A 13,836-nucleotide genomic window follows, 5' to 3' on the forward strand; every position below is an offset into this window, starting at 1 on the left:
CGCCGCGATGCCCGCGTGCTGTCCACCGGCCGTCGTCTTCATGCACTTCGCAGCGGACCGTTCAATTGTGTGACGGGGGATAGGTGTAACTGCGGCAATCTCGGGGGCCTCCTTGCTTCGTGATGCGAGGTGCTGCCCTCTTTCGGCCCCCCTCGGAGGCCGCGGGAAACGGAGCCATCCGGTCGGAGAAGAAAGGGTGGTGTGGCAAGGGGGGTGTAGTGGAGTGGACGGGGTTGCGGAGGTCAGCAACCTGGCACGGTTCTCGGACCGGCCGGATGAGGGGGAGGAGGTGTCGGATGGAGGAGAGGGCCTGCGCCGTGACTCAGCAGCCGCAAACAATGCTTCACTCACTGCTGCTGCTGCAGCTATGTATGCGCGCCACGTGTGCGACCGGATATTGCATCGGGCCGACGCGGATGCACGGGAATCGAGAGCAATCCCGCCACGCCGCGTGGCGGAGGGCTCGCGCGCGATATCCGTCGTCGCCCGGGATCGCGTTTCGCCCTGCTTTTGCGATTCCTTTCCTTCTTCGCGAGCCGTCATTGTTGTCATCCCGCGTGTTCCGTCGCCTGCCTTTCTTTCTGTTCGATTCGGAGGAGCTGCACGAGATTATGAATCTCCGTGAACTGCCCGGATGAACGAGTTTAATTGGTCCGCGTCAGCGGACGCGGTGTAAGGTGTCAGCGTCTGCATATGCTTTACCGCTTGCCACAGCTTCGCTTTGGTGCTGCATACCTGCAAACGCGAGGTAAGGGCGCCGTATAGTCGAAATCAAAATGAAGTAATTGGGCCTGGACAGCGCATGTAATGCGAAGGCAAGATAACCGCTGGTCCTTAACGCAGTGGATTCCAAGAGAAGGCAAGCGTAGCAGGGGGCGGCAGAAAGTCAGGTGAGCGGATGAGGTTAAGAACTTTGCGGCGGGCATACGATGGTCGTAACTGGCAAAGGACAGGGTTAATTGGAGAGACATGGGAGAGGCCTTTGCCCTGCAGTGGGTGTAGTCAGGTCGATGATGATCATGATGATGGCCTGAGAGCGAGGTACGAGGCACTTCGCCGCAGGAAAAGGCTTGGAGTCCCCCCCCCCCCCTTTTTTTTCTTTTTTTGAGCGAAGGCTGCTACAGCTTTGGTTTAGCCGTATACCCGTGCATTCTACCGTGAAATGATAGCGTCAGCCGTAAATTTATATAATCAATTTACTAATGATATCAATTAAGTTTAATTTAATTAACCGCCACTTGGCTGGTGGAAAAGTGGAAAGAGGGCAATACCTCTACACGTTTCGGGAGAGGAGGGAAAGAGAGAGAGAAGAGGAGAGGTGACGCGTGGCCAGAAGAAATTTCGTTGCTTCGCATGGGCACGGCTAGGCTATCTATTACAGCGGACGATGTAGATTCCAAAGCCAAGTGCGGGGATAAACGGTTAAACCGAAGCTATAACAACTTTCCAAAGCTATAACAACTTTCGCTCATTAATGCGCTTATCCGGTAGGCTTAGCTCTAAATTTTTTTCCCCACCTTTAAATTTACGTAAAAGTGCGATCAGTATATCATAGGGAACGCCTAGTTCGTGCTCGAAAGCGAATGCCAGCGCTGGAATCTAAGAATGCTACGACATTCAAATGAATGCTTGTAATGACCTCTTTCTGAGTAGCTCGTCAATTCTAGATGCGGCTTCCCACACCAGTAGTCATGCACTTCCGAATTTTTCTCCGCATGTCGCCATCGAAGAAATGAACGCTGCTTTTGACTACATTATCTTTCGGTTCCATCACTTATTAAACGCGTAACAGCCCAGAAACCGAAGCGTATTGAACTTCCCTCGTGCGTAGAAGAGGCGAAAAACGCTCTTCTCACTTCGCGCTCACTTTTGAGAGCAATCGTTAGCTGCATGTTAATGAAGTGTCCCCGTTCTTATCGCCTGCACCGTGCGTCCACCATCATCACCTCTGCGGAGAGGGGGGGGGGGGGGGGGGGGGTATCCTCGTCCACAGATCCCACCCTCCGTTCCTCATTTCTCGCCACAGTAAAAAAGATGAGTCCGCTCGTAAGTCGGACTCTCTATTTGCGGTGATTTTCGTAAACGTGGGCGGAGCGTATGAAAACAAAGAGGAACATTTAGAAAGCGAGAGACCCCGCCGAGACTCGCCGTTTTCGATTGGGGCCACGGCTCGGGCGTCGTCCTCGTCGGCAGCGATGCAAATGACCCGAGGGTCCCCGGGAGAAACGGCGCAGAGTCTTCTTGATCGGCTGCTGCCGAAACACGACTTCCGCCGCTCCGCAGTGTGCCGCGCTTCCTACCGCATATGGTTGGAGAGAAAGTGAAAGGAAGAAGAAAAAAAGAAATGGACTGCCCGACTGGGGACCGAAGACCTGTGACGGCGACGGGTCACCGGACTGCAGCGCGGCCTTCATTTCCTCGAGCGACTCCGCAAAAATATTGTCCCACACGAAGAGCGCTCTCTCTTTCTCTCTCTCCCCTTTCTTTCTTTCTTTCTTCCTTCCTTTCTTTCTTTCTTTCTTTCTTTCCTTCTTTCTTTCTTTCTTTCTTTCTTTCCTTCTTTCTTTCTCGCTCTCTCTCTCTCTGATCATTTTCCGTTCGTCATCCCAGTTTGCAGTACCAGCATTCCGTGTGGAGTCGGGCTAGTTCGGAAAGAAAAAAAAATAAAGTGAAGGAAGCTTTTCTTTTTCTTGCCCCTCGAGGTAAACGAAGGGAATTCGAGTTTGCCAAGTGCTTCCGGAATCGCTGTCGGGTCTACCGGAAGTATAGAAACGCTTCGCTTTTTCGGCGTGGCTGCTTCGGGGATCGCGAGTGACGTCACTGGTGCGCGTCCAAAAGGCGGCTTCGAAGGTATTGGGGCAGCAGTAGTAGACTTCTTTTTCGGACACCCCTTCTCCTTGATAGTGATTATTATTTGTGTGTGTGTGCGTGTGCGTGCGTGTGTGTGTGTGTGTGTGTGTGTGTTTGAGAGAGAGAGAGAGAGAGAGAGAAAAAGAGAGAGAGGGAGGAGTTGAGCTCTTCCTGGGTGTCAAATATCGCTAGGAAGTCTCCTCTGCACTTCTTTTTTCTCTTTATCGGCTCATGTGGGAACGAGTATTCGACTAAACTCGAGAACCCCCGTTTGAAAACCAATTAACGAAGGCCGACTTTGACCCACATCACCCGCATTTCTTATCATCAAGCTTTCATCCTTATTGTTTTTTTTTTTATTTCTTACGATTCTTCTGCATGCACTGTCTCTAGCCTACGCCTTGGGACGTCAGCACTCACAGCTGTCGAGCAGTGACATTCGCCTGTTCCAGGACGAAATTGACAAACAGCGGAAGAATGAATGAATCAGTGGAAGAATCCTGACGCTTCGGAAAGGAGGAAGTCGTTGCATTTATATTATCCCGCACTTTCGGGAAAGTGTTCGGAGTGGACGGGCCGGAACGCGTCTTCGACGACGTATATAGCGGCCTCTTGTATACGGGTGCAGCGAGGACAACTTTTATCATCGGCCCCTGGTTTACTTGCATATAACGTCTTTGTTTTGGTCGCATCCCTGCTGTAAAAAAAGTTGTATGATGCAATAAGCTCATACAGGCTTCGCCATACAAATGTCATACAGTTTTAATGATATTGTAAGACGTCTGTATGATGAAAGTATGATTTTCAAAAATGAACATTTGTATGAAATTTGTACGACAAACTCTATGAGGTTATTGCATCATACAACTTTTTGCAGTAGGGATAGAGTACGCACAACGGTTGAACTCGGTCAGCAGTAAAGGTTGTCACTGGTGACAGAGTCACAGAACCGCAGGCCGCCGTGCACTCGACATTATCGTAGAAGCAATGAACGCAACGCCTGTCAAATAAATATAGTAGGTAGAGTCGATAATTCGGACTGGAATCGGTGCGATGGGGTTGAATTCGGATTCAGGGGAGTCTTCTTAACGCAGTCGATGCTGACGGGGCCGAAAGCGCCACTTCGAGTAAACCGGACGTTCGAATTAAGCGGGTTCGGATTCGCGGTCGAGATTCTAGTGAACAAAAGCGTTTACTTAAACAGAAGTTAGCGTATACCTAACAAGAATCTGTCAACGACATGATCAGAAGCAAACAAACAAAAAAAATCACGCACAGTGACTGACGAGTCCCAGTGAATGATATAGAAGTGCTCGCGTTATAGAATATTCGCTCGTACTGCCCTTCGTTTCCGCTTGGGTGCCTGAAAATTGCGAGGCAGTGTACACTAGTCTCCTTTTCGTCGTCCCCTTGGTATGGGATCCGTTCGTGTGGCAGTTCCACTTCGCCCGCGTGTGTGTACCGTCTAGCCTCTTGTTTCTTCTGTAGTGTTCTCTCTCTCTCCATCTCGGCGATGACCTGGCTCTGCTGCCTAGCTCGTGGCACCCTCGCAGCTGTGACGAGAGAGGAGGAGGGGGGGGGGGGGGGGGGCGGCGAGCAAATCGAGCGAATGCCGGGAGATCCTTTTCCCGCCGCCCAGGGAGAGTCTCGGCGACTTTGCACGACGGCACATTCCGACGTGTCCCCGCTTCTAGCCGGGCCCACCACCTTCCTTCCCCTCTGCTCGACGTAGTCCTCTCTCGCTTGTCGCCACCGCATTCCTCGAGCGCGCGCGGAACTCGCCGGGTCCGCGCTTCAACGCTGTCCGAGGCATTTCTTTCCCTGCCTCGGGACGAGGGGGAGATATAAAAAAGTTATGCATGTAACGCAGGGGAGGGTGTGAGGTATGTGTATGCATGTTGTATGTAGGGCTGGTTTTTGTCGTCTGTAGGTGAGGAGTCGCCAATGGTGGTAAAGCACGGTCAGTGGAGTACTTGATCAAACGTTGACGCCAGCTCAGCATATAGCGCCGAACGCTTGCTGATACTGGTAAGGAATGCGACGCGAGCGAAACATGGCTCGGAGTATAGGTGGCGCTGCGGGCAACAGGGTCGTGTCTAGGGTCAGCTGACGAGGCATTATGAATGGACTGTCATTTCGTGGCACTAGGGAGCATTGTTTTCTTCATGGAAGGAGAGTACAGATATGGTTTGATATTTCATTTTCTTTTTTTTTTCTCTCCATTTGTAGCCGACTGCGTCCCGACCGGTTTATTCCGGCTATAGCGGCCTCTGGGCTAAATTATGGTGCAGGCTTGGTTGAAGAACCGTTGGTAAGGTTCTTGGACCGTGACTGTCCGTACGGGCGGGAGGGTGTTGATAGGGCACTGGAGCCTGATTGAATCTCCCGATTCTCCTCACCGTCCTCACAATTCCCGATTCTCCTAACAAGAAGCTCCGGCCTGTTTGCAAGTTGGTCTTTCTTAAAGACCTGCCACATCGGTCACGGGAACGTCCGAAAACCCGGAAAGGAAGCATTTCGAATCTCACTTGATTCAGTCTGGTTTCCGATTGCTCTCAGTGGTATTTTCGGAATTTACATTCGGCTCTTTTTGGACTGGGCTGCGAGGTCGCTGGATTTTTTTTCTTTTTTGCTGTCCTCCAGCGCCGATGACAGCTCTGTAACTTCGTAGTTTTATTTGCAGCGTATAAGCCGTGAATTGTTTGTGAATATCCCGACTAAAAGTTAATTACAGCGCCTTGTCAATAGGCTTTGTGAAGATTTTTTTTTTTTTGTATGAGAGCTGCACTGCCTCGAAACGTGCATTGGATTAAGGATCGATCACAACGTGCATTGGATTAAGGACCTTCTTTCTGAAGTTCGTAGTATTTAACGGCCCTGTACTTCTGGAAGCGTCCTGAGGGAAGAGAATTAAGTTTTTAAAATCGTCATAATGCATTCTGCACACATTTGACGGCCAGCGGTATTGGCAGCTCTCTTACAGACGAACGTGAGTTTCACGCTGCAGCGCCTTGGGCGAGTTGGACACCAGACTGTTTCAGTTCATCCCTTCCGTAATTTAAGGGTCCGGGCTAATTAGCAAACTGCGCCTTCGGCTCGCTGAGGAAGTTCTAGTAGCTATAAGTGTCTCAGTAACAAACTGGGGGAGAAGTCCGCGCGGCTGCTGACAAATAAGCGTGTCATAGCAAGACGGCGGCGTTCATTTGGTGTGGGGTCAGTGGCCTGCGTCTGTTTCGCTCTCTCCCCTCATCCTCCTTCGGAGCATTCGACCGTCGGGAGTAGCAGTCCGGGCGCGGGGTCATGGCGGAAACGCGATGAATTTTTGAAAAGCACCGAGCATCGCGCCTAGGGCCCGACGCCATGGTCCCAGCAGGGTTACGCGAGGACACACACAGATGAGCGTTCAGGACGACCGCTTTGCCGTCCGCATGGGCCCCGTCTTTTGGATCGTCTGCAGCCGTCCTGCTGACTCCTTACCCAGTTGTCTTCGCCCCCCCCCCCCCCCCCCCATGTCTCGGTTCACTAAAGGCTTCCACTTCGCTTTTAACAGCGTTAAAAGTTTCATTGAAAAAAAAAATTGTCGTTGGTCGTAAATTTCGCCCATTGTCTGGAGGAACGTGACGTCACCAGATCGGAAGTAACGTCACTTCCGGTAAAGGCATTGACAGCTCCAAATTTTATCTCATTATCATCTTACCCAATTGTCTTCGCCCCCGTGGCTCGGTGCACAAAAGCTTTCTATTTCGCTTGTAATAGCACTAAAAGTTTCGTTGGAAAGAAAAAAAAGTGTCGTCGGTCCTAAACTTCGCCCATTGTCTGTATGTAAGTGACGTCACCAGACCGGAAACGATGTCGTTTCCGGTAAAGGCATCAACAGCTTCAGATTTTATCGCATTGCCAACACACGGCATTCAGCAGATGTCCCTGTGAATTTTTGCAAACGTTTGTTTTTGTATCCGGACACTTTTGTATTTTCTACTGCCCTATGATCGCTTTGTCGAAACTTTACCAGGCCAGGGTTTATTCCTTACTCTTAGCTGCAGATCTTCCCTAATTTGACAGTTCCTTCACGTAACGTCTTTCGTAACGCCAAGTACCCGATAAAGTTTCTCCTTCTTCACGTGGGCACTCTGTCGTGCCTGCGTCGTGCTGACGCGTCCCCTTTTCTTCGCTGCGCGCTCTTCTCGTCTCGCCGTTAAGCGCCTACCGCATTTGTTCCTGTCGGCCTATTTGCTCCTGGCGCTCTGTTTCCGCTACCGTCCTCGGTCCCTCTCCCGCCCCTCCCGACAGCGCTAAATAAAGCGCCCATCATTCCCTCGTGCACGCCTCCTACTCCCCCTCCTCCTCGGCGACCATCTTCGTCTCGTTCCGTATTCGTTCGTCTGGCCGTCTGTATTCATTCGCGTCGTTTACAGCGTCCAGCGCCACTTCCCCCGCCGCTTCGCTCTGTTCGTTTCCCCTTTTTTTTTGTCTTCCTTTCCGTCCCTTCTTTTCCCTTCGCTCCCTCCGCCCTCGGGGGTGTCGTCAGCGGCGACAACGCGCTGCGCTTCCTTCCTTCCGTCTTCCCCCACGCTTCTCATTTCTCCCCATTTCTTTTCCCCTTCTTTCCCCTAGCGGTCGGTTTTCCCCCGCATGTCCCCAAGCTCTCCGCGGGCGCAGACGCGTTCCTTGGCTGGCTTGCGCTTCCGCGTGCTTTAATGACCCGCCGCTTCCACCCCCCCCCCCCCGCGTCCACGCCCCCCGCGGTGTTAATAACAATCGCACCACGCGACGTGCGAGGGCGCGACGACGACGAGATGGACAAGCGAACAATCCCCCCCCCCCCCCCCCTCCCTTGAGTGAGCGCGCGCTCGCGCCTCCGTCTTCAGCCGACCTCCGCTACTACTATCCTTCTTCTCCCTTCCCTTTCACAGCTTTCCCCCTCCCCGGGCGCTCATTAGGAGACTGGCACATCTAATGTGCGCGGCCCGAGCTCGGCAGGCGCTCGGCGCGGTCGATGCAGCGCGTGCGGCGCGACACTTCTCTCTAGTACGAGTGCGTCTGCTCTGGCGAGAGTTGCTGCGAGGCTCTCTTCTCTCGTGGTGCGACTTGGCGCGCCGAGAGACTGCTCGCAGCAGCCGAGCAAACTGCGAACAATGAGGGAACAAGAAATATAACCGGTCCGCTACCTCCCACCGTGATCCACCACCCCGTACCTCCCTCCCAAGCGCAAATAATGGCTGTGGAAGCTGGCTGCATTGAATTTGAATCGACCAGGTTTCGTTGAAGTGCACTAATCTTGCAGAGAGCTGCAGAATATTTACGTTATCACTGCCCCCCCCCCCCCCCCCCGCCCCCAATTTTATGTGTCTGTTGCTAGCCCGCAGTGTGAAGTTATTAGGTCCTGATGATTGCGTGAACTACGACAACCTAGCATTCGCGAATTTCTGCTGTTCACTTCTGGACAACCAACAACGAGGCCAGGTGCCTTTGGGAGTCTGAGGTCGTGGTTCAACTACGGGCTGTTTCTTCTGTATTTCGATGCTGCTGCCGTTAAGAGAGGTTTGCATGTTCTGTAGCTTCCCACCACCGTGGAGCCTCATTCGCGATTATCGTCACCGTCATCAGCCCCAGTTAAGTCCTCTGTAGGACAGAGATCATTGACCTACAATTAACCCTGTCCTGCGCCCACCCTACTATACTCCTGCATACTTCGAAACCTATCTATAGGTGTCATTTAGTACTCGCCTTTCCTTACCTTGGCTGCTCTCATCCTGTCCGTAGACCTTGTCCTTATTTTCCTCTCCGTAGCTCGCTGCCTAGTTCTCAGTTTAATCCACATTACCATGACCGATCGGAAAAGGGCGGAGTGGATGAGGGAACAAACGCGGGTTAATTACATCCTAGTTGAAATCAAGAGGAAGAAGTGGGCTTAGGCAGGGCATGTAATGCGGAGGCAGGATAACCGCTGGTCCTTAAGGGTAACAGAGTGGATTCCAAGAGAAAGCAAACGTAGCAGGGGACGGCAGAAAGTTAGGTGGGCGGATGAGATTAAGAAGTTTGCGGGGATACAGTGGCGGCAACTGGCAAAGGACAGGGTTAATTGGAGAGACATGGGAGAGGCCTTAGCCCTGCAGTGGGTGTAGTCAGGCTGATGATGATGATAATGACCATAACCGAATCTTACGTTACTGTACTTAGGTGCTGCTAATGTTGACAGGCGCGCTAGCTGGTATCAAGACGGAGAATGCTCAGTGCAAAAAGAAAGGAAACGTGGGTTCGATCCCGGCCGCGGAGGTGGAATTTCGAGAGAGCGCGCGAGATCTCATTAAAACCGTTTCATAACTCCGGCGAAGCCCGATTGCTTCGCAATCTGCGCGTTACGCTATCATCCCTTAAGAGGATTTCAAAACGTTCTTGGTTGTTTCCTTATTTCTCTTGCTTTTTCCATCTGACTCTCTTTACAGGGCGCATTCTGGCACTGTCCTTTCCTGCAGGGTATATGCTATGTATGCAGCCATAGTACGGCTGTGCACAGAGGCGCGTGGTATACTTGATTGTGATCTCATGGGTGGATTCCCCAGCAGCGTGGCTACTGCATGGCGGCGGCATTCCGATATCTCTTCGCCTCTCGGAAATTACCATGCTGGCATTGTTTCGCGCGCCTCACGGTCAAGCGCGCGGCACTCGCAATGGCTAAGGTCAGGAAAAATTGAGCCAACGTTATGACTTGTTCATACTGCGTTCAGCTGTTTTGAATTATTTGTTTATTCTCGAAATTAATACAATATGAATGTGTCTCAACGCTATCTGGACCCGTTGTCATATCCTAATCATGGACCCAACGATATATAATATAAATAATAAACCGCCACGAAAACGTGCTCTTCGCGGGAGTGCTGGGGAAAACAGTATAAGCTCGGGCGTCTTTGAACCGCGGGCCGGTAATCTGTCATTGCCTACCGCTGCAGGCTATAGCCTCCATAGATACGGACGCGCAGATCCTCACTACTTGTTCTTTGTTCGTCTCGAGAAAGGGACCATGCTGTGTTTGTGCGAAGCGTGGTTCCTGTGGCCAGGCCGGACTATGCATGATGCGGTATAGGGTGCTTAGCGGTATAGGGTGGCAGTGGTAGGGTGGCTAGCGGTATAGGGTGCTTAGTGGTATAGGGTGGCTTGCGGTATATATGGTGCCTAGTGGTAGAGTAGCTAGCGGTATAGGGTGGCTATATAGCGGCAGCGCGACGTTGACCGGCCGTGCCTGCGACTGGTCTTTTGCTTCGGCACCTACTTTCGTCCCGACTGACGCCACGACCAGGCTAAATGAAAAAATAAAGAAATGCAAGGTTACACAAAGACTGTCTTCTGGAGGTGCGCATGTGGGTCCGCGTAACTGAGCCCGAATCTTCCTCCCTTCTGCAGGAGAACTGCTCGACGTTCGAGGCGCAGATCTCGGCGCAGTGCGACGCCCTGGCCGAGGCCCTGGAGGCCCGGCGGCGCGAGCTGCTGGCGTTCGCGCGCCGAGAGCGCGAAGCCAAGCTCAAGGCGCTCAAGGGGCAGCTGTCCAACTGCACCGTCACGCTGCAGCGCACCACGGCGCTGCTCCAGTTCTGCATCGAGGCGCTCAAGGAGACGGACCACGCAGCCTTCCTGCAGGTATGTACGCTGCACACTGCACGGCACTGTAACCCGCCGCTGTATAGTTCAATGGCTGTGGAAGAAAGGTTCACGCGTTTGACCTTGGCCGCCGCCTTTCTCGCACGGCTGCTCTGCGCATGCGCGCCTCTCCTCCTCCAGTGGAGTTGGGACAAGCGCTCCCCCTCCGCTTTTCTTCTCCCGATTAGGGACGCCTCGCTACTCATCGCGACCTTTATGCTGCCGATTTTTGGTCGGTGCGCGGCGTATGCGTGGTTTTGAACCAGTTTTCGCCCACTCCCCAGAGGGCGCGCATCTTGTGAAAGAGGCGGATTTCAACACGCCCATGCGCTGTGCAATGACATGGCATGTTGAAGAAGCTCGGGCGGTCCAGGTTGGTCCGGAGCCCTCCGCTACGATGAGCCTCATAGTCTCTTATTCTTCAATCAATCAACCAATCAATCAATCAATTTTATTTCCTTAAAGACCCCTTTTCCGGGGCGTTACATAAGCGGTGGGTACAACGTTTGGTGAGACACTTAAAACCCGGTAACTCGTATACTACATATCGTAACTTTGCCTTGTTTTTCAGAAAGAGGCACTTTCAACAGTAGCTGTACTGGGGGCATATCTTGTAGTGATTATTTTCCTGATTGTTATTTCACTGCTCCGTTATGTTTGGTAGCTGTAAATAGTCGCTTGCTCTGGCATCTGAGCACTGCTCACCAGTGGCAAGGAGCCGAGAGTTATATGATTAGGGAAAAGGACGCGTCGCAGTACACGCATGCGGGCGCGACTCCCTGCAGATCGGGCCGGGACTGATCAACCGGGTGGCCAACGTGGACGTGACCTGGCACAAGGACATGGCTCCCACGCCCTGGGCCTCGCCGGAGTTCGACCTGACGCTGGACCAGCGCTCGGTGCTGGACGCCGTCAACCAGCTCACCTTCACGCAACTCAAGCGTGAGTGTCTTCTCGTTTTCACCTGCATGTATGCGGGTCTCCCGGCCGTGGTTTGCCTTGCGGGTGCAGATTGTCAAGTAATGATTACTTAATAGCTACGACCTGTATATACACCATCCGTTACTATTTCCAATAAGAACGTCATGATGATGTAACAGACCACGGATTTACGCATATATAGTCGAATACAAATCAAGAATGCAGCGGCGAATGTCCTTGAAAGGCGCCAGCCAATGGCGTCGTCCGGATCTCATGACGTCGGGGTTAATCCCCAAGCGTGAAATCGCTGGCGACTGGCCGGTGCCTCCGTGAAATGAGATTAACCGCGACGTCACGACAATAGGCCAATGTCATCGGCTGGAAGACCTTCTTTGAGAGGCATTTGCCGCTGCGTTCTTGATTTGCATCCGACTAAGGGTTTCGTTACCCGAATACTTACTTTCCTGACCTCTGCACCGTGAACCGCCATCATAAGTCCCACAGCACTGCTTCGCTGGATATCGATTGAAGGCATGGAGTTTCTTTACGAGCTTGCCTGACTGGGTGCACCTTTCTTGTTGTCCGGGTGCGCTTTCCTGAAAGGAGAAAAGCATAGAGTGAACACTGTGAACCCTCCTTCACTAAACCATCGATTACAGTTAACTGATCGCTGTTGACCGTTTCTTTGGGAAGTAGAGGACGTGCCCTTCTCACACGGCTGCCATCTTTCTCTCTCTCTCCCTCTCTTTTCCTCTTTCACGCAGCTGACGGAGACGAGTCTGCAGGTAAACACGAGTGCTTGTTATACAGAGTGGCCGTGTTGCGCGTGTGCATGCCTTCGCCGCCTTTTTCCTCTCGTGACGGCGTATTTGTTGCTGAGCTCTCGTTTATGCGTCTGGGCCTTTTGCTGTTCGTTTCCTTGCATACGCCTGTAATAGTAGTTCTGCACTCAATGGAGAGATTTAGCATAGCGAAGAAGTACTAGCGGAGACGTATACCGGTTTTACGTCCGCCTCTTGCGCACGCGCTTGCCACTGCGCATGCGCGGATCCCGTACGTGAAACCGGTATACGTCTCCGCTTGTACGTACTTCGCTATGCTACATCTCTCTATAATTCGTCAGACGGTTCGACGTAAACGAACAAACTACTACGGGCAGGCTTGCACTGCCCGGTTGTCTCGTCACGTCCCGTGAACTTCCCGGGTGCGATACTACAGCTTCCGGCATCTTCTAGCCACCAAGTTTAGAAAGTTACTCAATTGCAAGGAGAGGGCTGAGTCGGGCTGGTTGGTTCATGTTGAAGGTACGGCAAAACAGCGCTGACGGACGGGACGGAAGAAGATGAGACAAACACATGCGCTGAACTAACAACCAAATGGTTTATTGCGAAAGAGGGGTGCAATATAAAGCATAGAAGGGAAAACTGCGGTGTAAACTGCGCATGTGTTTGTCTCATCTTCTTCCGTCCCGTCCGTCAGCGCTGTTTTGCCGTTACTCAATTGCCTTCATAATATCAAACAACCCAAGCGCACCGGTATATACGGCTACCAAGGAAAGCTATACGGCTATCACAGGAACTGTGCAGCTGGAGCAGAGTTCTTCCTGGTTCAGGGATCGAACCCCGGACCACAGCCTGTCCCGTGCAGTCGCTCTGCCAGCTAAGCTAACCAGGGCGGCTAGCGGACGAACAGGGCGAGTCCGAATAGATCAACAACGCGAATAGGGAACTATGCAGCAATGGCGTGAAGCCTGCGTAGCTTTCCTTTGTAGCCGTACGGATGCTCTTGGGTGGATGAGGATGAGCAACTACCCGCTAATTTTAAATTTAAGGTACCTTGGGGAATTCCTCTAAACACTTCCTGAGCCGCCGCGTTGGCTCAGTGATTATGACGCTCGGCTGCTGACCCGAAAGACGCGGGTTCGATCCCTGCCGCGGCGGTTGAGTTTCTATATGGAGGCGAAATTCTAGAGGTCCGTGTACTGTGCGATGTCAGTGCACGAGTCGCTTTGAGACGTTAAACCCACCCGAACTAAACTATCTAAACACTTCCCTGGCAGAGGGTAGTCGCGGCCGGACGCAGGATGCGGTTAATTGGGGGAAAGTGATGCAGACATTTATTTTGCAGTGGTCGCACACCTGGACTGTGGGGCCGGTAGTTTTGGTGTTCGCGGCGTTGCTGAAGCTGCTGCTAATGATGATGATGATTATGCTAATTATGATGATGATGATTATGCTAATTATGATGATGATGATGAAGTGTTGTTTGTGGACCGCACTCATCGCGCCGTGTCGAGGCAGTCTATACGTACGACGGAGAGCGAACCTCCAAAGGAGCAGCGCTCATTGCGTCGAACGGGAAGCGGTTTTTCTTGTCCTTCGATATATACGGCAACGGCGTTGCCTGCTTCGTCCTTTGTCTCGCCCATCG

At 52.3% G+C, this 13,836-nt stretch overlaps 1 protein-coding gene across 3 annotated transcripts in view; it reads left to right on the forward strand.

Annotated features, from left to right (window-relative positions):
- Trim9 (E3 ubiquitin-protein ligase Trim9) overlaps positions 1 to 13,836 on the forward strand; it is a 253,305-nt gene that overhangs the window by 216,961 nt on the left and 22,508 nt on the right. The window contains exons 3-5 of one of the 3 annotated variants that reach the window (XM_089556571.1): positions 10,252 to 10,485; positions 11,271 to 11,427; positions 12,171 to 12,191. In XM_089556571.1, coding sequence (XP_089412697.1) covers positions 10,252 to 10,485; positions 11,271 to 11,427; positions 12,171 to 12,191 — 412 coding nt within the window. The remainder of the gene's footprint in view (positions 1 to 10,251; positions 10,486 to 11,270; positions 11,428 to 12,170; positions 12,192 to 13,836) is intronic. The other 2 variants (XM_089556573.1, XM_089556572.1) reach the window with 2 other exon arrangements.

This window comes from Amblyomma mixtum, chromosome 8, assembly GCF_055824585.1.
Source record: "Amblyomma mixtum isolate Tamu chromosome 8, ASM5582458v1, whole genome shotgun sequence".
Taxonomy (NCBI): Eukaryota; Metazoa; Arthropoda; class Arachnida; order Ixodida; family Ixodidae; genus Amblyomma; species Amblyomma mixtum.